This window comes from Lactuca virosa, chromosome 6 (genome assembly GCF_052849685.1).
Source record: "Lactuca virosa cultivar CGN04683 chromosome 6, Lactuca_virosa_CGN04683_v6, whole genome shotgun sequence".
NCBI lineage: Eukaryota > Viridiplantae > Streptophyta > Magnoliopsida > Asterales > Asteraceae > Lactuca > Lactuca virosa.
The window spans coordinates 153,486,501-153,511,001 of record NC_136431.1 but is presented as its reverse complement, the minus strand read 5'-3'; the positions used below and the strand labels follow the sequence as shown (position 1 = coordinate 153,511,001).

At 39.5% G+C, this 24,501-nt stretch overlaps 1 protein-coding gene across 1 annotated transcript; it reads left to right on the top strand.

Moving 5' to 3' along the window:
• The first annotated feature begins 19,035 nt into the window (after nucleotides 1-19,035).
• LOC145119269 (serine/threonine-protein kinase D6PKL1-like) lies at nucleotides 19,036-22,491 on the top strand. Its single transcript, XM_079054896.1, has 3 exons — nucleotides 19,036-19,330; nucleotides 19,907-21,435; nucleotides 21,549-22,491. Exons 2-3 carry the CDS (start codon nucleotides 19,970-19,972, stop codon nucleotides 22,303-22,305), a joined length of 2,223 nt encoding a protein of 740 aa, XP_078911022.1. The 5' UTR covers nucleotides 19,036-19,330; nucleotides 19,907-19,969; the 3' UTR covers nucleotides 22,306-22,491.
• Nucleotides 22,492-24,501: the final 2,010 nt, after the last annotated feature.

Here is a 24,501-nt window from a genome sequence, read left to right as displayed (position 1 = left end):
CAAAATAAAAATGTTCATAGTGATAAGCATCTTAAATTAGGGTTAATATGGTAAACTGGTTTAGATAAGTTATAAGTTATTTTAAATAAGTAAGAAGATATTTACATATCAAAAATTCTTATTTAAATCAATAAACATTTATATATATATGGTTTCTCAAAAAATGTGGATGGGGTCCAAAATTTCCGACTTACATGAAATGTTCAAAATCAAATACCTCTTAATCCATTAAGACAAGGGCCAATACTTTCAGATCTAGATCCAAACAATGCCTTAATCAATAAATTTTCCAACTTTATCCATTCGTTCATCCAATACAAGCTAAAACTCAAACCTTAGATCCTTAAAATGTCCAAAATGCTCTTTTCAACTTGCATGGAGTAAAGAGAGCTCATGCATGCACTTTTTTCTCTTTTAAAGGTCTAGATCTAATCTCAAACACAAGTCCCAAGCTCTAGAGTCCATCAAACTCCAAGAAATGACATCAAATGGACTAAAAACCACCTAAAAGTGACCTAAACTCACCAAACTCATAGATCTAAGGATGAAACATGAAAAAGCTTGGATCTTTAAAACTTACAATGGTCCATAAGCGTAGAGGAGGTTGGATTCTTCAAGCTTCTTGCTTCCACACACTAACTTTCATGAATCTCACCAAAACACCAACAATGCACCAAAAATGAATCAAGGTTGGAAAATAAGTTGAAAACACTTAAAGGAGGCCATGATTTCTCTCACAAGGTCTCTCTAGGATTGGAGGCTGAGAAAAGTCAAAACACTAGGAGTTTATGCACTTAAATAGACCCAAATCTCAAGCCTTCATTTCTATATAGGTTTTTTGATGGGTCAAAAGCAATAACCATGGAAGCTAGCCAAACAAATCAAGTGAGTTTCTTGTGAGTTTCTTTTTAATGCAATGTAAATATGCAATAATATTTTTTTCTTCCTATTTCATGTGTTTTTTCAACGAATCTTTTGTTTTGATTTCAATTATGTGTCAATTCTAATTATTTTCTTTTGCTTTCATGCTTTTCTTCCTTTATTCTCCCTTGCAACAGTGGTTTGTAAATGGAATTTTTAGAATATATGTTAATAAAGTTTTAGTATATATGTTTATTGCTCTTTTTAATTATGTTCTCCTACATAACTTAGTGGAGTTATATGTTTTTAATTATTGTTAAGATAATTTATCTGTGTCCATGCACCGCATTAGAGAGGTTACAATTTTAACCAATTTATAGTACAATGAATAAGTTTAAGTTTTATTGTTGGGTGCAAACCCAATTAATCCCACATCGGTAAAAAGAGAAACTATATGTTGGCATATAAGACAATCGGCAATCCCTTCTGTTATCAATTGGTTTTAGAAAATGGAACCTCATTGTTCTTCTATGTTGAACATGGTTGGGATGGTAGCGATCTAACAAATGATATTAGAGCTACGACCGTAGGCCGAATGACGTGATCGGCGCAGGTTGCGTAATCCCCAGTCCAACGAAGTTGATCCTGAAGCCTTGTATCGAAAGTCTTCCTGATGGCCCTGGTCAGGTGAGCGTATCCCGAGAGTATCGACGATATGAAAAGGGATTGGATTAGATGAACAATCGTTAAAGGGGAGGCCAAATGCGTAGCGATCCTAACATTTATTTTATTGGCTAGATTCATGGGACTTTTTACATGACGAAGATTTAACTCGGTTCTAGTTTCAGTTCTACTAGGAAATGACTTCTTCGGGCACTTTTTACATAACGAAGATTGTAAATCGGTTGCAGTTGAAATCGAGTTAAAAAGGTACCTAAATGAGCCCAAGACTAAGTATAATGAACGATTTGACATACTAAGCTGATGGAAACAAAATGTTATACGATTTTCTATTGTATCTCGGATGATCGAAGGTAAATATATTTCTATTAGTTTTACATTTAGGTTTTACATTGTTGTTGTGCACGACCTTGTTTTTTTAGATATTTTGGTGATACACGTTTCTACCGTGGCATCTGAGTCGGCATTTAGCACCGGCGGACAACTACTAGACGTATACAAGACAAACTTATCCACATCAATTGTTGAGGCTTTAATTTACACTCAAGATTGGGTGAGAAGGTCAAGGAACCAACTGTTGATGACATTGATGACATATTAAAGGACGACGACATTGCTAAATGTAATACATTTTGTAGTTTTATTTTATTTGGTACCGATTTGTAGTTAATAATAAAAATGATTATTTTTTTATATGAATAGATCGAAGATGCAGACTAGAGGGTAAAAGAATATGAAATATGTCTACAAAAAATTAAGTTGCTACATTACCACGAAAGTTTTGTTTTTTTTAATTTAATGTTGGATTTTTTGAGAATTTTTTTTAACTCAATGTTGGATTTTTGGAGTGTTGACTTGATACACATTTACTATTTTAGTTTTTAATTAAAGAGTTTACAATTCATTTAATCTCAAGAAAGTCATGCATTTTATTTTGTTCTTAGTTGTTTATAATTTTGATTTGAAGCATTTGTATTGTTACATACAATGTGAGCTAGAAGATGGGTAAAAAGTTAATACTATGTGGTCTAACAACATGGACTCGTAAAACCGGTTCTAAGGTGTGTTGGTACCGCTTTACTTGAAATCCAACCGGTCCTAGTACTAATCCCAACATCAATAATATAGGTTTGGTTCCGGTCCTACAAAGCGTCTCCTAAAAAACATCGATTTCAAAAGGTTCGATACCGGTCTAAAACCACATTATAAGGGAATTTGAGTAATGTAACCACTTTTTTGGTTGTTTTTTTAAAAAATAACCTTTTTTTTGGCAAAATGACCACTTGGTCCGAAATAGGTTGTTCTGGACCCGATTTCAAATTCGGTTAAACGGGCAGACAATTCCGACCCGGTAATTTGGTTCTCCTATAAATATCAATGTCGGTTAACCCGTTTCGGACTACACTTCGATATCCCTTGTTTCGGACTACACTTCGACATCCCATTTTGGACACCTCTAAACTGAAAATGTCTTCCGATAGGAGTTCAGAAATGCAGGTTTTATTTGTAAGTTTCAAATTTGTTTCTAACTAAATACATTTATTTTAGATTATTCGTTAAAAAATGTTTAGCTTACGCAATTATATAGGTATTATATGGTTTTCTATGAATTTTAATCATGTCAAGGCAATTATAGGATTACATGGACTTATACATTTATACTACATGATACATCATTATCAAAAACCCTGGTTTTTGCTAGTCCGTAACGTGTCCGGAAGACGAAAATCATGTTTGAAATACAATGAATTGGGTCCGGAATTTTGGTCCAGAATGTATGGTCCGGAATACCATACCCGATTTTCGGATTCCGGAATATACATACAAAAATCCTAATTCCGGAATATAATCAAAAACCCTAATTCTGAAATACAATCAAAAACCATAATTCTGCTCCGGAACATACATACAAAAATCCCTAACTAATAATTCTTTTGATTGTAGCATGATAGAACATACGAAGCGGTTGTTACTACAACCTACAGACCTGAACTTGGGCGCAAAATCATGGTGCGCTTACAAAATCGACTAGTTTGTGGGGTGATGTTTAGGCAATCATGTTTTGGTGATTACGTGAACATGTCGATGGGTGTCAAATGTCACCTTTTACTATGTCACTATCTTATGTGCAAAGAAGCTACTACTTTTGATCCAGTTGACCTAGAAGAGCTTCTGTTTCTGATTGGCGACTATCAGGTTTGTTTTGACAGGAAAGAATTCTGCTTGGTCACCGACTTTTTCGGGGATTATTTCCATCCCATTTCTGGTTTTGCAGCATTTAGAGAACGTGCGTTTCCATATGTGCCTCTTTCACGTTCGGTGAGTATGGTTGACCTTACGGACATGTTCAATAACTTACTTCATCAATTAAGCGATGAAGACATGGTGAGAGTCTCCCTGATGTATATGTTAGAACAAGGATTTTTGGGGAAATACTCTCGACAACCAGTTACTAATGAATGTATGACACTCGTCTCTAATTTATAGGAGTTTAACAGGTATACAATTTTTACCCACATTATATCAAAATGATACATATACTTATTAATTGTAATTTTTTGACATAGGTACCCATGGGGCAGATTGATATGGGATTTCGCTTACAAACATATGCGTACTGTGTTTGATACGATTGAGGACCTTTTGAACCTAAATACGCCAAGAATCGGCAGTAGACACACATATACTCTGCAGGGATTTGTCTATGCATTTAAGGTATGTACACTATGTTTAATAAGAGTTTTTAAACAACAAGTATTGTAACTTTGTTAACTTGGTAAGTCGTTTGTCATCTTATCACTAGTTATATCTAGAAACTGGAACTCAGAAAAAACCCGTATACGTACTCATTCTGGAACGTTTTTCGAAAGTATCGAACACACAAATATATTAAAAACACAAATGTATTGCATATTTGGAAGAAAAAATTAGAAAACCCCTAATTCTATCTCTTCGGAACACCACTCCAGAATGTACGGCCGTTCCGGACGTTAGTCCGGAATACACTATTCCGGTCCCAGAAGGTACGTAGTCAGATTCCGGACCTCATCCCCACTAACCGGCAACCCCTCCGGAACCATATCATTGTAACATCACAAAAATCACAGTAAAATTAGACCTTTCAAAACAACTCATTTACTAAAAAGAAGTGTTTACAAAACCATTATTTCCAAAACATTATTTAAAATCAGAGTCTTCCAAGATCCAATTAATCATAAAACCAAGGATGTGTATGGTGACCTTCGCATTGCCACGGTCCTCGGAAGTACCTGAAACAAAAACTAAAATGGTAAGCACATGCTTAATGAGTTCCCCCACAGTACCAACACACAATACACATATCATATACAACCAAGCATGTTGGGTCCAATCAGTCATCGGACTGGAATACACATGGGTCCACAACAATCGGGTTGGATTACCCCTGACCCAATCAATTATCAGACTGGAATGCCAATATACAACGGGCCCACTCAATCATCGGACTGGAATACCCTTAGCTCCACATCCATCAGGATGGATTACCCATAGCCCAATCAGTCATCGGACTAGAATGCCAATATACAACGGACCCACTAAGTCATCGAACTGGGATACCCTCGGCATGTTGACTCACGCACATAGCAGTAAAGTCTCAACCCAGCACAATATGTCGACATATAACAGATAACAAACATATTCAACAGACACACAATCATGCAGCCAGAAATCACAGGTAGTCCTACAGATCTACCGGTCTACGCATATCAGCAGCTATATAATCATATAGATCTACCCCATACTCAGTATATCATCAATAAATGTATAACAAGATATCAATCCAATGGGCCGCCCTTGGTGCCTTCGACCCGTAAGTATAGTGAAGAAAACTCACCTCGCAGTCTGACGAAAAGCTGAACAATACACTGCTCTGAATACCGGCTCTACAGATCACCTATTTAACAGATAGGGACCAAGGCTTAACTATAGCTCAAAATACCCAAAATACCCTTAAGTCAAACTTGGTCAACCCTGGTCAAAGTCAAAGTCAACGGTCAAAGGTCCAAAAGTCAACGAGTCTTCATAGCAGGTTATGCCCAACGTAATACTAGAGTACGCCCAACGTACTTTGATGTTGACCAAAAAGCAGGACGCTGACCCCGTACGTGCAACGTACCTCCAGGTACGCCTAACGTACCTCCACGTACGCCTAACGTACCTCCAAGTACGCCCAACGTACCTCCAAGTACGCCCAACGTACGCTACTCAGTCCCAAAATTCCAATAAGAGCTTAATCTTTTAAGCCCTTCCGTTCAAAACTAAGATCCAAGTCCAAAATGATGTTCTAAGTCATAAAGTTTCCAACTTTATGACTTTGCATGACTATAAAATGCTTAATGACCAAAACCCTATGGTCTTAACCCAATAAGACCCTTTAACACATGCATGGGCTAAATATCACATCCAAGATCACGTTTTTATGATTCAAGACACTCCCAGACGTCTGAAAGGACAACTCAAAAGGATTAGAGTACCTCATACTCATAATACCAAGCTCATGGGACCAAAATGTGACAACCCGAAATTTCTAACTTATACATTCTTTATTTTTATTAAAGTTAGCCTCGTTTTGCTATTTTGTAATGAAGTTTTTGGTCTATATGAGTGCCTGAGGCTTAGTATAACCTTGATATGAGTCTTAGGAAGGGTGAGAATGTGTGTAGCATCACTAAAACGAGCCAAACACACCCAACAAGGTGTGTGCGGCCAGCCAGCCGCACACAGCCAACCGCACACCCTCCTAGCCTCACACTCCAGCCTATATAAAGGACCCTAAGTCAACCATACACCCTTTTTCACACTCCTTCAAAGCTGGAACATTTTCTCTCAAGAGTTCTTCACGTTTTCCTCTCCAATCATCAAAACAAGTAAGTAAACATCCTTAGATCATTACTACAACACATTTGAAAGCCTTTTTCCTCGAGTTTGATCCATGAAATCATCATTCTAGATGATCTTCATGTGTGTACGGCCGCACACACATCATGTGTGACCGCACACACATCTTTTGGTCCTAAAATGGGCTTAAACACCCATCTAAGCTTAGCATCGACCAAAACACCTTCTTAGAATCATCCCCAGGCCTTAGAAAATCGATTTGGACACATTTGTATGGGGGTGTACGGCCGCACACAGGCCTGGCCATACACACCTGGCCGCACACGCCATGTGCAACCGCATACACCCTTTTAAGGGTCCAAAATGACAACAAACCCCCAATCCGGTTAAGCAATGGTCAAAACACCTTCACTAGAACATCCCAAAGGCTTGGAACCACGTTTTTGACACACTCTATAGTGAGTGTGCGGCCGCGCACAGGCTTGGCTGCACACTCTGGCCGCACACACACAAAATCTATACTTTTGTGGCCTTACACCCTAATATAGGGCCCTACACTCCTTATGTGCAACCATATGAGTTGGAAACACTTAATTCTAAGTGTTTTTATGTCCTTAAGGCATGTCCCTATCACCATTAGTGGTTATATATACTAATGTATTCACATATATGTAATTATATGTTAAATAGGATCCATTTGTGCTCGAGATTCCGTTTGACACCCAACAATCCTATATCGATCTTCCATTCGAGTTACTCACTGCAGGTGAGTTCATACCCCTTAATTAACCTTTTAAATGATTTTAAATGCTTTTATGGGGGGGAATACAAGTTGAACATTTCTAGTTATTGTTTTAATCGCATGTGATTAATAACTAGAATGAACAGAAAGATTTGCTACTACTTTCAAATTGCTATCAAACTTATGGATTTTCAAGCTTTCAAACCTTTTTATTAAACTCTTTTGATGATAAAACTGTTTTCAAACTCTTTTATACTTGTAATATTTTCAAATCCATATCTACACCAATATATTTATATAAGTAAGACTTGAAGGACTTAGGACTGATAGCTCACCTTACTTCCTGCTCCTTGTTTGGTTGTGGACTTAGGGTATCCTGTTATTTGTCCGAGTGTCGTTGAATTCTTAGTTATATATCATATATATAGGTATTGGATATAAAGGCTTTTCACTTCAGTTCAGTACCTTTGTGTAACAAAGGCATCCAAACTACCTTACTATTTAACTATTATAGGTATAGTTAAGGGATTTCTACTCACTACTACTATTTCAGCAATCCATACAAGAGTCAATACATGTATGAGTCACTACAAAAGTACTACATTGAGTAACAGAACATACTATACACTATACAAGAGAACATACTATACACTATACAAGAGAACATACTATACACTATACAAACACTAAATACTAAAACAGAATGTGACATACTACTTCTCGATACGACACTTCATTGTTCTATCACCGTGTAACCAGAGTCTCCTGGAGGGAGAGCGGGCATTATGTGTATAGATCTATACGGGACAGACACTCCCACATCCCGACTGCTAGCTACAGTCCGAGCCGACTAGGCCCAGGGGTGACAAAATGTCACCATACTACGTGTGACCTAGAGGGTCATCGGTTATTCAGCCGTCGATCAGGATGGTTACATACGAGTTCACATTCAAACCTTAAATTAACTAAATAAGGATTTAAGGCAAAAAGGGACTTTGCGAGGCGTATCGCCTGGAGTCTACATATTTTTATTTTGGACTTTGCTACGCGTATCGCCTGGAGTCTACATATTTTCCACTTTGGACTTTGCGAGGCGTATCGCCTGGAGTCTACATATTACTACTATAGACTTTTCGAGGCGTATTGTTCATTCAGTACCACCTGGAGTCTGTATTTCATTATTATGTGACTTTGTCACATACTCGTTTCAGTAAACTATATTTTCATACAAATAGTTTTTACTAGGGAAAAACCCTTACATTTACAAAAGAACAACTATACAAACAATCGAGTCTTGGTAGAAGACTACCTTTTTACTGGAAAACATAGGGTTTTCTAGGGAGTATACTATTTCCAAAAACATTTGAAATCAATTACTACACTACATTGTTACTAACATTTTTATACAAGCAATGACACTAAATACTTATGAACTCACCAGCTTTATGCTGATACTCGCTTTCAAAATAACTTGTATTCTCAGGTCATCAGTAGACAGGTACAGATGAAGCTTTTGAGAAGATGGAGCACATACAAGACTCATCTTTTATTTTGATTATACTTTTGGTGTCTTACAAACTATACAGAACACGCTTGTATTACAATTATTATATTAATGCAATGGATGTTGTTGCTTGTCCTTACTATTATGCATTGTTATGATACTGTACATGACGTCCTCCACCCCAGAACGTTTCCGCCGTTCTCGGTTTTGGGGTGTGACAGATTGGTATCATAGCTTTTTTTATAGTGAATCAAGTATATCACCCCATAAAAGATATACGAACTATAAACACATCGGGATTAAAACACTCTGACCAAGAAAATATACTTTTAAATAATAAAATATTTAACTAAGTATATATATATATATATATATATATATATATATATATATATATATCCATATCAGTGTCAGTATCATACTAGAACAGAACAAAAGTATTACGATTGTTGAACAGCACAATTAGGCTTAGAGACATATGGTCGAACCTAAGGGGATATAGCCTGGTCAACTATATTCTCTGAGGAGTGACTAGCATGTGCCTAAGAATAATTGTGGTGTTACAACAAGTCTAAAAACTTACCCACACTACTACAAGAGCATTAGAACAAGAATACTATAGGAGTATTCTACATTACCATGAACTACATATGTGAGAACTAAAAAGGTCGTTACTAGAAGGGCAATAGTTGCTAAGTGGATACTCTACGGTTACATGTGACTAAGGCACTATAGACTTAGAATCTGTGATCTTTGCTTTACTTCCTGTTCCTTGTTTGGTTGTGGATTTAGAGTTGGAGTCACTTATTCGAAGGTCTATCCTGTTTCGGTTGCATGTAATTGGTATGCACTATGCAAGTATTGAATCAACTAATAACGATCATCTTATAAGTATCTTAGATTAGTACGTCTATTAACTATTCTTTCCCCTATTCTCGCGTAGATAGCATGGCTGACTTCCATCTTCCCGGTGATCCGTACTATCCAAACCAAGGAATTGGAGGATGGCTTGATGAAGAGCCAGAAGATGATCACCCGATCCCTTTGGATGATCACCGTGCAGAAGGCTTTTCGGATAGCTCCGACTCTGAACCAGAAGTCAGCAACCTACCCCCAGTAGCTCCAAACCCCAACCCCCGTCCGGCATTTCAAGGTCCCACTCCCATGTGGGCAACAACCTTGAATCGATGGAGTGATGAGCAGGGTCAACCCTTACCTTTCAACGGAGACCGAAGCTTTTACAATATAAGCGAGGGAGGTTCAGCTGACCGAGTCCTGCCCATCATGGTCCGTAGGATTGCTAGGAACGTCGAGCAAGGTCATGCAGCCATCGAGCGAGTAGTGGAAATTAACGCCAACTCTGGCCTTAACACTGTCCGTATTCACCAACTCGAAGAAGCTATGGATAGGACTAGGAGGACCAATGAGGCTCTGCAGCAACAATTAGCTGCATCCCGAGCTGAAGTCATGGAACTCCAAGTGCGTCAGAGAACTCATGAACGACATCTTCAGGAAGTTGTACGTCAACTGGCAGACCTGAGGGTTCGCCCAAGGGTTACCCGTCGCCAGTAGGAGATGTCAACTCATCCTTCTCTTTTGATTAAGGATTAGCCTTTTTCCTTTCTATGCTCTGTAGAGCACTTGTCTGTAAACATTCCTAACTCTGAAAGTACCCTAACTAAACTTCTAGGCTGCCAACATTTTCCCTTATGGTTTGATGTAAGACCTACTATTAGGTCATTTTCCCGAACTTATTTTACATCATTAATACCAGTAATCTTGGCAGTTATCTAATCTATTGGGAAGTTCTTACTCTTGTGTTTTACCTACTCTATTGTTATGACTCTATCTGATAGTTAGACTATGGCGATTTAGTCCATGAAACACTCTCATCAAGCTTGCAATCGATTCTTATTGTTATTATCATTTTCATAAATTTTCAGTAAAAGATGCCGCCTCGCAAGCGTCCAACCAGAAATACGCCTGCAAATCAAACTCCACCACCACCACCCCCACCGCAGTTCGATCCGGTGATGTTTCAAGCAGCTGTAACCGCAGCTGTGACCGCCGCCATGGCTCAAGTAAACTCTGGTGGTGTTAGTGGAACGGGGACTGGCACAAACTCCAGCCAAGGTGAAATCCATCCGCGTGCACGGGAGTGCACCTATAAAGATTTCATCAGCTGCAAACCTACATACTTCAATGAGACTGGAGGGATCCGTGCACTATCCCAATGGATCGAAAGGACATAAGCCATCTTCGAGATGTGCTCATGTCCTGAAGGAAGCAAGATAAAATTTGTTGCTTGCACCTTCACCCAAAGAGCCCTGACATGGTGGAATGGCCATGTCAAATCACTCTCCCTGGTAACTGCTAACGCCATGGGCTGGGACACACTAAAGGACCTTATGACAAGGAAGTACTGCCCGAGGGGCGAAATTCAGAAGCTTGAGGAAGAACTCTGGAACCTTAAAATGCAAGGTTCCGACATAGTGGCTTATACAGCCAGGTTCTGCGACCTGGTGGCTCTATGTCCTAACATGGTTCCCACCGAAAGCAAGAAAATTGAACGATACATCTGGGGTCTGGTACCCCCATATCGAGGGAACGTTCTAGCCTCACACCTTGCGACCTTCGATAGTGCCAAAGAATTGGACCAAAGGCTCATCGATCACGAAACTCCTTCTACTCCATCAACAACCCCAACAACTACCCCCACATCAACCAAGACATCTGACAACAAAAGGAAGCAGGGAGACCGAAAGAATGGCAAATCAGCTCAGCCCTCTTTCAAGAACCAACAGACTGTGGCTGTCCATGCTGCCACTACCCCTGCTGCCCCTGTACCAGCCAAAACTTATGCAGGAAGCCTACCCAAGTGCACCAAGTGCTTCTTCCATCCCAACGGCCCCTGCCGTGAAATGCACTGCACTAACTGCGACCGGAAGGTCCATACCGCCTGGTTTTGCAGATCTCAACCCAAGCCCATCACGCAAGTTCCCAGTGCCAGAGTGAGTCAAGCCTGCTACGGGTGCGGCGAGACAGGGCACTTCAAAAGAAATTGTCTGAAGGCTGGGAATTCAGGAGGAACAGGAAGACTACTTGCTATTGGCCACAATGAAGTCGTGGCAGACCCCACAGTAGTCACGGGTACGTTCCTTCTCGATAACTCTTATGCTTGTATCCTATTTGATAGTGGGGCAGAGAGGAGCTTCGTAAACCAAAACTTTAAACACTTACTTAAACAATCACCGCAAACACTAAAAGAAACCTTCGTCGTAGAAATGGCTAACGGTAAGACAGAGTTTTCTAACGAGATTTTCATAGGTTGTACCCTCACACTAGATAATCATTCATTCCCAATCGACCTCATACCAGTATCGATCAAGAGTTTCGACGTCATCATAGGCATGGAATGGCTGAGTCTTTATCGTGCCGACATTCTGTGCTTCGAAAAAGCAGTCCGCCTGAATCTACCGAATAACGAAACCTTGTTGATCTACGGAGACAAGTCCAATACGAGCCTTCGTATCATCTCAAGTATTCAAGCCCAGAAGTACTTGTGTAAGGAATATCGTGCATTCCTGGCGCACGTCGTTGACTCGAGCCAGAAAACAAAAGACCTAAAAGACCTCCCCGTAGTACGCGACTTCCCCGACGTCTTTCCGGAAGAACTCCCAGGATTACCCTCACAACGTCAAGTCGAGTTCCGAATCGACTTAATTCCAGGGGCTACCCCCGTAGCCAAATCGCCCTATCGTCTAGCACCTGCTGAGATGCAGGAACTGTCCTGTCAACTTAACGAACTGCTCAGCAAGGGCTTTATAAGACCAAGCTTCTCACCCTGGGGAGCACCAGTCTTGTTCGTAAAGAAGAAAGACGGATCGTTCCGTATGTGCATCGATTATAGGGAACTCAACAAGCTCACAGTCAAGAATCGTTACCCTCTTCCTCGCATAGACGACTTATTTGACCAGCTACAAGGGGCGAGCTACTTTTCCAAGATTGATCTTAGGTCCGGGTATCACCAGTTACGAGTGCTCGAGGAGGATGTTCCGAAGACAGCCTTCCGAACTCGTTACGGACACTTCGAGTTCGTAGTGATGCCATTCGGACTGACCAATGCGCCCGCAGTATTCATGGACTTAATGAATAGGGTATGTCGTCCTTACTTGGATCAGTTCGTCATCGTCTTCATTGATGATATACTTATCTACTCTCGAAGTAAAGAGGAGCATAGCGATCATTTGCGACAAGTCCTGGAAACTTTACGATCAGAGAAGCTCTATGCGAAGTTCTCTAAATGCGAATTTTGGATCCGAAGAGTCGAATTCTTAGGACACGTGGTTAGCAAAGAAGGAATCCACGTGGACCCATCCAAAATTAAGGCCATTGAGAATTGGTCAGCACCGAAGACGCCTGCGGAAATTCGTCAATTTCTAGGCCTCGCTGGCTACTACCGAAGGTTCATTCAAAACTTCTCTCGGATCGCGAAACCGCTAACGACATTGACCCAGAAAGGCGTGGCCTTTGACTGGGAAGAGAAGCAGGAGAAAGCATTCCAAACGCTAAAACGAGCCTTGTGCACCGCACCGATACTGTCCCTCCCCGAAGGAACAGAAGACTTCGTGGTCTATTGCGATGCGTCAAATCAAGGACTCGGTTGTGTTCTGATGCAACGAGGAAAGGCCATAGCCTATGCCTCGAGACAGCTGAAGACACATGAGGTCAACTACACCACGCACGATCTCGAATTAGGAGCGGTTGTGTTCGCTTTGAAGATCTGGAGACACTACATGTACGGTACAAAGAGCACTATCTTCACAGACCACAAGAGCCTACAACACATATTCAACCAGAAGGAGCTCAATATGAGACAACGACGGTGGGTCTAACTACTCAATGACTACGAATGCGAAATTTGTTATCATCCGGGTAAAGCCAATGTAGTAGCAGACGCCCTAAGTCGTAAGGAATATTCTAGTCGAAGAGTCAAGTCATTAACAATAACTATCCATTCGCATCTATCCGCACAAATTAAGGAGGCTCAGCTCGAAGCCTTAAAACCTGAAAATGTGGCGGGAGAATCCCTGCGTGGAATGGATAAGAACTTGGAAGTCAAGGGTGACGGAGCCTTATACCTCATGGACCGGATCTGGACACCGCATCACGGTGGCTTTAGAGACTTGGTTATGAAGGAAGCCCACAACACTCGATATTCCGTCCACCCAGGTTCAGATAAGATGTATCTGGACCTCAAGAGATCATACTGGTGGCCTAACATGAAAGCAGAGATTGCTACCTTCGTGAGTAAATGCCTTACTTGCGCTAAGGTCAAGGTCGAATACCAGAAACCATCAGGTTTACTTCAGCAACCGGAGATACCTGAATGGAAGTGGGAGCGGATCACTATGGACTTCATAACCAAGCTACCCAAGACTACGGGTGGACTTGATACCATATGGTTCATCGTCGATAGATTGACCAAGTCCGCACACTTCCTACCTATCAAGGAAACTGACAAGATGGAAAAGCTCACACGAACATACATACGGGAGATTGTACGACTGCACGGTGTTCCCATATCCATTATCTCGGACAGAGATAGTAGATTCACTTCGAGGTTCTGGCAGTCACTACAAAGCTCCTTAGGAACGAGGCTGGACATGAGTACAGCCTACCATCCACAGACCGACGGACAAAGTGAGAGGACTATTCAAACCTTGGAAGATATGTTGCGAACCTATGTGATCGACTTTGGGAAGGCGTGGGATACCCACTTACCCCTTGTCGAATTCTCTTACAACAACAGTTATCACACGAGCATCAAGGCTGCTCCATTTGAAGCCCTCTATGGCCGGAAGTGCAGATCCCCTCTGTGTTGGGCTGAGGTGGGTGACACTCAATTAGCTAAAGGACAAGTTCCTGACAGCACTCTCACGGGTCCGGAGATCATTCGGGAAACGACAGAGAAGATCGTTCAGATTCGTGAACGATTGAAAGCCTCTAGAGACCGACAGAAAAGCTACGCAGACAAAAGAAGGAAACCTTTGGAATTCCAGGTGGGAGACCTAGTTCTTTTAAAAGTCTCACCCTGGAAAGGCTTGATACGCTTCGGAAAGCGTTGAAAGCTAAATCCAAGATACATAGAGCCTTTCGAGATTCTCGCTAGAATCGGCCATGTAGCTTACAAACTCAATCTACCCCGCGAACTCAGTAACGTACATTTTACTTTCCACGTCTCGAACTTGAAAAAGTGCCTATCCGACGAGACTCTTGTAATCCCACTCGACGAGATCGAGATCAACGAGAGCCTCAACTTCGTGGAAGAACCTGTAGAAATCGTGGACCGAGAGGTCAACCGAACGAAATAAAGCCGCATCCCGATCGTGAAGGTCCGCTGGAACGCCAAACGAGGACCGGAATTCACATGGGAGCGCGAGGATCAAATGAAACTTAAATATCCTCACCTTTTTACTTAGTTATTTGTAATAACTTAGTTGCTTGAACTCTAATTTCGGGACGAAATTCCCTCTAACGGGGGGATGATGTGACAACCCGAAATTTCTAACTTATACATTCTTCATTTTTATTAAAGTTAGCCTCGTTTCGCTATTTTGTAATGAAGTTTTGGGTCTATATGAGTGCCTGAGGCTTAGTATAACCTTGATATGAGTCTTAGGAAGGGTGAGAATGTGTGTAGCATCACTAAAACGAGCCAAACACACCCAACAAGGTGTATGCAGCCGCACACCCGAGTGTGCGGCCAGCCAGCCGCACACAGCCAACCGCACACCCTCCTAGCCTCACACTCCAGCCTATATAAAGGACCCTAAGTCAACCATACACCCTTTTTCACACTCCTTCAAAGCTGGAACATTTTCTCTCAAGAGTTCTTCACGTTTTCCTCTCCAATCATCAAAACAAGTAAGTAAACATCCTTAGATCATTACTACAACACATTTGAAATCTTTTTTCCTCGAGTTTGATCCATGAAATCATCATTCTAGATGATCTTCATGTGTGTACGGCCGCACACACATCATGTGTGACCGCACACACATCTTTTGGTCCTAAAATGGGCTTAAACACCCATCTAAGCTTAGCATCGACCAAAACACCTTCTTAGAATCATCCCCAGGCCTTAGAAAATCGATTTGGACACATTTGTATGGGGGTGTACGGCCGCACACAGGCCTGGCCGTACACACCTGGCCGCACACGCCATGTGCAACCGCACACACCCTTTTAAGGGTCCAAAATGACAACAAACCCCCAATCCGGTTAAGCAATGGTCAAAACACCTTCACTAGAACATCCCAAAGGCTTGGAACCACGTTTTTGACACACTCCATAGTGAGTGTGCGGCCGCGCACAGGCTTGGCTGCACACTCTGTCCACACACACACAAAATCTATACTTTTGTGGCCTTACACCCCAATATAGGGCCCTACACTCCTTATGTGCAACCATATGAGTTGGAAACACTTAATTCTAAGTGTTTTTATGTCCTTAAGGCATGTCCCTATCACCATTAGTGGTTATATATACTAATGTATTCACATATATGTAATTATATGTTAAATAGGATCCATTTGTGCTCGAGATTCCGTTTGACACCCAACAATCCTATATCGATCTTCCATTCGAGTTACTCACTGCATGTGAGTTCATACCCCTTAATTAACATTTTAAATGATTTTAAATGCTTTTATGGGGGGGAATACAAGTTGAACATTTCTAGTTATTGTTTTAATCGCATGTGATTAATAACTAGAATGAACAGAAAGATTTGCTACTACTTTCAAATTGCTATCAAACTTATGGATTTTCAAGCTTTCAAACCTTTTTATTAAACTCTTTTGATGATAAAACTGTTTTCAAACTCTTTTATACTTGTAATATTTTCAAATCCATATCTACACCAATATATTTATATAAGTAAGACTTGAAGGACTTAGGACTGATAGCTCACCTTACTTCCTGCTCCTTGTTTGGTTGTGGACTTAGGGTATCCTGTTATTTGTCCGAGTGTCGTTGAATTCTTAGTTATATATCATATATATAGGTATTGGATATAAAGGCTTTTCACTTCAGTTCAGTACCTTTGTGTAACAAAGGCATCCAAACTACCTTACTATTTAACTATTATAGGTATAGTTAAGGGATTTCTACTCACTACTACTATTTCAACAATCCATACAAGAGTCAATACATGTATGAGTCACTACAAAAGTACTACATTGAGTAACAGAACATACTATACACTATACAAGAGAACATACTATACACTATACAAACACTAAATACTAAAACAGAATGTGACATACTACTTCTCGATACGACACTTCATTGTTCTATCACCGTGTAACCAGAGTCTCCTGGAGGGAGAGCGGGCATTATGTGTATAGATCTATACGGGACAGACACTCCCACATCCCGACTGCTAGCTACAGTCCGAGCCGACTAGGCCCAGGGGTGACAAAATGTCACCATACTACGTATGACCTGGAGGGTCATCAGTTATTCAGCCGTCGATCAGCATGGTTACATACGAGTTCACATTCAAACCTTAAATTAACTAAATAAGGATTTAAGGCAAAAAGGGACTTTGCGAGGCGTATCGCCTAGAGTCTACATATTTTCTATTTTGGACTTTGCGACGCGTATCGCCTGGAGTCTACATATTTTCCACTTTGGACTTTGCGAGGCGTATCGCCTGGAGTCTACATATTACTACTATAGACTTTTCGAGGCGTATTGTTCATTCAGTACCACCTGGAGTCTGTATTTCATTACTATGTGACTTTGTCACATACTCGTTTCAGTAAACTATATTTTCATACAAATAGTTTTTACTAGGGAAAAACCCTTACATTTACAAAAGAACAACTATACAAAGAATCGGGTCTTGGTAGAAGACTACCTTTTTACTGGAAAACATAGGGTTTTCTAGGGAGTATACTATTTCCAAAAACATTTGAAATCAATTACTACACTACATTGTTACTAACATTTTTATACAAGCAATGACACTAAATACTTATGAACTCACCAACTTTATGCTGATACTCGCTTTCAAAATAACTTGTATTCTCAGGTCATCAGTAGACAGGTACAGATGAAGCTTTTGAGAAGATGGAGCACATACAAGACTCATCTTTTATTTTGATTATACTTTTGGTGTCTTACAAACTATACAAAACACGCTTGTATTACAATTATTATATTAATGCAATGGATGTTGTTGCTTGTCCTTAATATTATGCATTGTTATGATACTGTACATGACGTCCTCCACCCCAGAACGTTTCCGCCGTTCTCGGTTTTGGGGTGTGACACAAAATAACCACAAATCTAAGGCTAACAAGATCTAAATGAAATCAACATCAAGTTCATAACTTTTTACCTCCAAATGATGTCTAGGGGGGAGGTACTTTTGGATCTAAGCTCCCTTTGAGTCCCCAATATGATTCCACCACCTTCCCCTTCCTTCAAGGTCACCAAAAACACACAGGTCAAAATGTCTACACAAGAGGTTAGGGTTTGCAAAGGTCGAGATGAGTGATGGAGGCTGGTGTGAGGAAAGGTTTTGAGGCTATAGAGGGGATTAAATATTTCACAACTCCAAACATTAGGGTTTTCATCTGAACCGATTACGCCCACCGTACACTAGGAATACGTCCAACGTACTCCAAAACGACGACGTTTTCTTTCATGGGTCTTACGCCCAGAGTACTCTGGGAGTACGCCCCGCGTACTCATGCAAAGTGCTTTTCTTCCTTAAGTGCCATATGGAACCAATTCGCAAACAAAACTCATTATAAGGCTCAAAATGCAAATATTTCTCATACTAAGGGGCGAAAGGTAAATACTTGAAAATCGAGATGTTACAATCATAAATACTCCGAAATATCGTATTCCGGAGCACACCTTCAGAACAAAACATCGTGCTCCGAAATATGATAATCCGGATCAAGTTGTCATTTTTCCAAAAAAAATGTTGGTTATTTTTATTAAAGTGGTTGTTTATAAGGGTTAGATTACTCAATTTCCCTATTTATAAGTCCTTTATTATTTTTTTATAACCAAACAAAAGATTGAAAGGAATTTAAATTCCACATTCTTTACATCCTTCAGAATTCTCCAAATCAAAACAGATTGTATAACATATTTCCTATACAAATAACACATATTTTATGTACAACGAAAATCTAAACTATTAATCTATTCAAGCTCAACTAATCATGATGTTTTATTTTGTTTTATATGAAATAAATGCATTTGTTGTTCATTTTGGTGCAAGTGGGTCCCAATTAATGTTTATACCATCTACGATCCGCTTAGATACATCACACTCACACATTGCTTTGCAATAAAATACTGTTCACTGTATTCGGTATTCACACCTCCATCTCTCTCATCAGATACCTTGCTCTTCTCTTGTCACCTCGAACTCCAAACCTCCACCCACCGTTCGCTAGGGTTTCTACTTTTACACACTCCCATTCTCTGTTTTTTTCCACCCTAACTTTTGAAAACTTCAATTTTCAACTCCTCTTTTCATCTCCCCAGATCTCTCATTCATCTAAGTTATCGTCTATTCTCGATCCACTTTTTACTTCTTTTGCAGATTTGAAGCTTACTGGTATCAGATTCTTGAGGTTTGTTCCGTTGTCCTTCATTGCAATCTCAGCGTTTTGTTTCTTAAACCATTAAATCTTTCGCATTTTTGCTTGATACATGAATTAATTTTGACTATTTATACTGATTTTGATGGTTATCAATTTTATAACCGATATGCGTTTTAACAAGTTTATTTCAATGTTTTACTATGCTATTCAATTTAAATTTCTTCATTTCTGCTGTGGCTTTCTAGGAGTATTAGATCTCTTGCTGTTTACAAGTTACAACCACTATTTTCTCGCTGTGATTATAACATATAGTGCTAGAGGGTTAGTTTTGTAATTGTTGATGTTCTGCATTCTTCAATTCTGATGTAGAATAGTATCGTTTTTCTGTTTTGTTGCTATGCGTTACATCTTTTCACATTTTGATTGGCCGATATATGTGTCGGATGCTTTTCTGTTTCAGTGCTTCTATCATAATCAGCTGTTACTTTCAGTAATTCAGTATTTGAATATAAAAAAAGATAATTTGGCATATAAACTATATGCACCTCTGTTACTTATCAGGAAATTCTGTATATTTTTGCTACTTAATTTTATCTCCCGTTGCAGGAATTGGTGTATCTCTGAACTGAATTAAAGACTTTGATATTATGACATACTTTTTATAAAGAAATGGGGTCTGGTACTTGTGAGATTGTGGAGTTAGAGGATGATCCTAAATCAAGTAACTTTTCCAAGAAAAATTACCAAAAAACAGCAATCGATAAAGGCAAAAAGCCTCAAGGGTACACTAAATCAGTAGAAGATGATATCAACAAGCTCTTTGAGGCCATTAATGTCAGAACATCATTTCATGGCTTCACATTAGATGAAACAGGTGCCAATACACCAAGAAGAAACCCATCAAAGAAACCAATGAGAATGAGTACATCATCTTCTTCTTCAGCATACCCAGAACCCGTATCCCTAAAACAGGCATTCCGGCGACAATGCATTTCTCAGGCGTCAGAAATGGCCGCCATGAAAAGATCATCAAAGCCGCCAGGCTCTCCCGCCCTCTCCGACGCCGGAAAACCATATATAACCACCATGTACAGGTCATCACTGCCGCCATCTCCCGCCTTCTCTGACACCAGAAAACCAGATATAACCACCATGAAGAGGACATCAAAGCCGCCGGAGCCTCCCGCCCCCGCCAGCAAGCCACCAAATGTCTCCACCTCATTTAAAGCAAGTGAAGAAAGCACATCCAGTTCTTCAAGAAAAATGCTTCCAGAACAACAAGATTTTAAAATAAAGTCAAAAACCGATCTTCCACAGTCTTTTCTTCAATCAACCACGAAAAAGCCAACAAAAAAAGACGAAACTACCCTTCGGATAAACGAGATTTTACGCGAACCAGAATCTAAGCCAAGTAAGCCTATAAATAAAGCAACCCTTAAGCTAAGGCGAAAAGGGAAATTAAAGAAACTTATCATGAAAAAGAAGTCCCCTTCGGTTCCCGAAACAAGCCATTTAGTATGCCAAAAATGTCAATGTGCTTTAACACCAAACGAACCCAACGGTTCGAACCACGGGTCGACCCAAACCGGATGCGGTCCAACCGGGTCGAGTCTTTACAACCAGAATTCAAAACATGGAGATAAATCAGAGTTCACCCAAAGTTCAAATAGCAGCATTGGTGAATACAGTAGTAGCACTAGCATTAGTGAAGAAAGCAATATGAGTAGGTGTAGTATCAACAACAAACCTCATATGTCAATGGATATGAAATGGCAAGCAATTCATCGTGTCATGAAACAAAACGGGTATTTGGGTTTGAGGAATTTTAGTCTTTTGAAAAAACTTGGATGTGGGGACATTGGAACGGTTTATTTAGCGGAATTAGTAGGGACAAATTGTCTTTTTGCTATTAAGGTTATGGATAATGAGTTTTTGGAAAGAAGGAAGAAGATGCCAAGGGCACATACGGAAAGAGAAATTTTGAGAATTTTGGATCATCCATTTTTACCCACTTTATACGCGCATTTTGTATCCGAGAATTTATCGTGTTTGGTTATGGAGTATTGCCCGGGTGGCGATCTTCATGTTCTTAGACAGAAACAACCCGATCGTTGTTATAACGAGCAAGCAGCAAGGTATACTAAATAGTAAATATGATATTGCCATTTACTTTTTATATATAATACGAGGAATAAATAATTGTAAAAGTATGTTGCCATTTACTTTTTATATTTCTTCCTATTTTCAGATTCTATGTTGCGGAAGTCCTTCTCGCGTTAGAATACCTACACATGCTTGGAATTGTATACCGCGATCTAAAACCGGAAAACATTTTAGTCCGAGAAGACGGACACATCATGCTAACCGATTTCGACCTCTCTCTTCGTTGCACCGTGAACCCAACTCTCCTCCAATCGGGTCCCACGGACCCACCACGGGTCTCAGGCCCATGTGCGGGGTCCAATTGCATCGACCCGTTTTGCCTCAAACCCACATGCCAAGTCTCATGTTTCACCTCTCACCGGGCCCACAAACCGAAACCCGACCCTAAAATGCATTACCCGCAACTTGTGGCGGAGCCGACAGAGGCCCGGTCAAATTCGTTTGTCGGGACCCACGAGTATTTGGCTCCGGAGATTATAAAGGGAGATGGGCATGGAAGTGCGGTTGATTGGTGGACATTTGGGGTGTTTTTGTTTGAGCTTTTGTATGGGAGGACACCGTTTAAGGGTTTAGGGAATGATGATACGTTAGCGAATGTGGTTTTGGAAACTTTAAGGTTTCCGGAAACACCGATTGTTAGTTTTCAGGCGAGGGATTTGATTAAAGGGTTGTTGGAGAAGTCGCCGGAAAATCGATTGGGGTCGCAGAGAGGGGCGGCGGAGATTAGGCGGCACCCGTTTTTTGATGGGTTGAATTGGGCTTTGATACGGTGTGCGGTTCCGCCGGAGGTTCCGGAAGCTTGTGATGTTGGAGTGAGTAATATCCAATTTGAGCTGTTCTAGCCTTATCTTGTGCCTGATACAGTATCAGATTTATACAATGTATGTATTCAGACATAATGTGTCTTGATGCGTAATTGTATTAGACATAATGTATCTTCTTTGCTGTAGTTTCTACTACATAATGTAAATGTGGTTGAAGATGCAACAAAATGGTTTATATTTAATGACTAGTAAAGCATATAATAACTGCATATTCTATTCTTAGATAATTTTTTGCCAATTCCTTAATAGGGTCTCTTCGTTATTCAAAGTTTAAACCAAGACAAAATGGCAAGAGAGAGAGAGAGAACAAATATAATGTGACTTTTTTTTTTTTAATGAAAGTACACAACAATAACTGGCACATTGTTTACTTTCTGTAGTACTGCAGATTCAATAAACCATTTTTTGAGACTTTTTAAAAGTTTTAGTTTTTTTTTCTATAAAAGAAAATCAATTAAAGAAACAAAATTTTGTTTAAGAACACAAACTTTTGTAGGCTTTAATTTATAACAAAAAACTTGTAATATAAAAGTTATTTCAAGTAACTTTTTGTTTTTAATGTTTATTTACATGTTATTTTATACATGTTAAAACTTACAATTATTTTTCTCAACTTCCGGCTTTTAATTTAGTGTTTTGATATGTAGAGATTTGTCTTTATAATTTTGTCGTTGGTTCTAGTGACCCGATGGGAGTGTTCGTAAATGGCACAATTTTTTTGTTGATAGAAACACAAATTCAGTTTGATACGGTCAATCTAGTTTCTAATACTAATTTTTTAACACAATACACAAACAAATATTAATGGAAATATAAAATGTGAGGGGAAAAAAATACAAAACTAATATATAGAATAGTTCACATTACCATCAAGTTCAAAATTTCAAACTTCAAATGTGGAATAAATCCAACTATTTAAAGCTCTTATTTGAAAACATAGCAGCGGACATCCACAACTACAATGTGTCAGTCAGGATTCACATATTATGTGAGATGCAACAATCATGTGACAATTTTTTTCTTTAACTCACAAAATTAGTATCGTTTGCATAAATCAGTTTATGGTAAATTATAAAATTCGTAAAAGTATTAATAGAGCTTTTGCCTTTTTTCTAGTTTTGTGTTTGAGCGATTTTAAATTTGTTCTTTTAGAAATGTGATCTTAGAAAAAATGAAAATTTTTGAATTTTCTGGAAATTACGTGTTCCAAAATAGAATTTTCAACCTATATTGTTTTTTTTTTCTTTTATGACCAAAGCTGACAACTAAATTTTAGACAACATTACACAACAACTGGTCATGTGGTTTACCAAAGGTCACAAAGTCAATCCATGCTAATTTTTTTGACGTAGATAGTCCTTGTGGTTTGCAAAACTTGCATGTAAGGTCCTTATTGTTTACGCCGTCCATTTTGAGCTGTTAGTGCATATCACATGCTTCACACGTGGCGGTATTTCAGTCTTTTCACAATCCACACTCATTTAATGGCACTTAGCTTAATTAAACAACCCCTAACCAGTCGAACTCACACACCCCAAGAAAACCGTCTGTCTACATTCATCTCTGATCACCATCTACACGAGGATGAAATCCCCAATTCTTTCCATCTTTCTTCTGAAATTGGGTTTAACAACAAAAAATAGTACTTTGCATGTGGCATTTACGTGGTCCTGATACGACTGAACCAGACCTTGAACAAGATTACAACAAGTTCTTGCACTTGGTACTTTGCATGTGAAATTTGTGTTTCTTTGGTTTGTATAATGAAAGCATGTTGATGTTTTTTCCAGATGGTTCTCACACTTGGTTCACTTTAAAGATATATCATAGTGAGTTTTTTTACCAAGTATCCAGGAAGAAAGTACATTGAGGGGAGGTTGGAATTAAATGACAAGATCAAAGAATTAGGGTATGGTCATGATGTCACAATGTACTATTATTATAGAATTCCTAATCTAGACTTAGATTTCAGATTGAAGGCATTTGGAATGATAAAGATGTTATTTCTATGGCTCAATATGTCCCCACAAATAGAGTGCTTAATGTGTATGTTCAACATGGTCAAACTAGAGTCCACACTTATTTCATGTCCCCAACTAAAATGGTTATTGAGCAACTGGATGAGGACCCTTCTCTTGAACTTAATAGGATTAGGCCTAAGAAGAAGGAAAATGGCTATTGTAGCAAGAAATTGGACATGAATTTCTCAACTAA

What these genes read in the sequence shown, in the direction of transcription:
- LOC145119269 (XM_079054896.1), top strand. Translation starts at nt 19,970, where the DNA reads ATGGGGTCTGGTACTTGTGAGATTGTGGAGTTAGAGGATGATCCTAAA. An exon ending in TATAACGAGCAAGCAGCAAG is followed by an intron (nt 21,436 to 21,548) that starts GTATACTAAATA and finishes TCCTATTTTCAG; the next exon opens with ATTCTATGTTGCGGAAGTCC.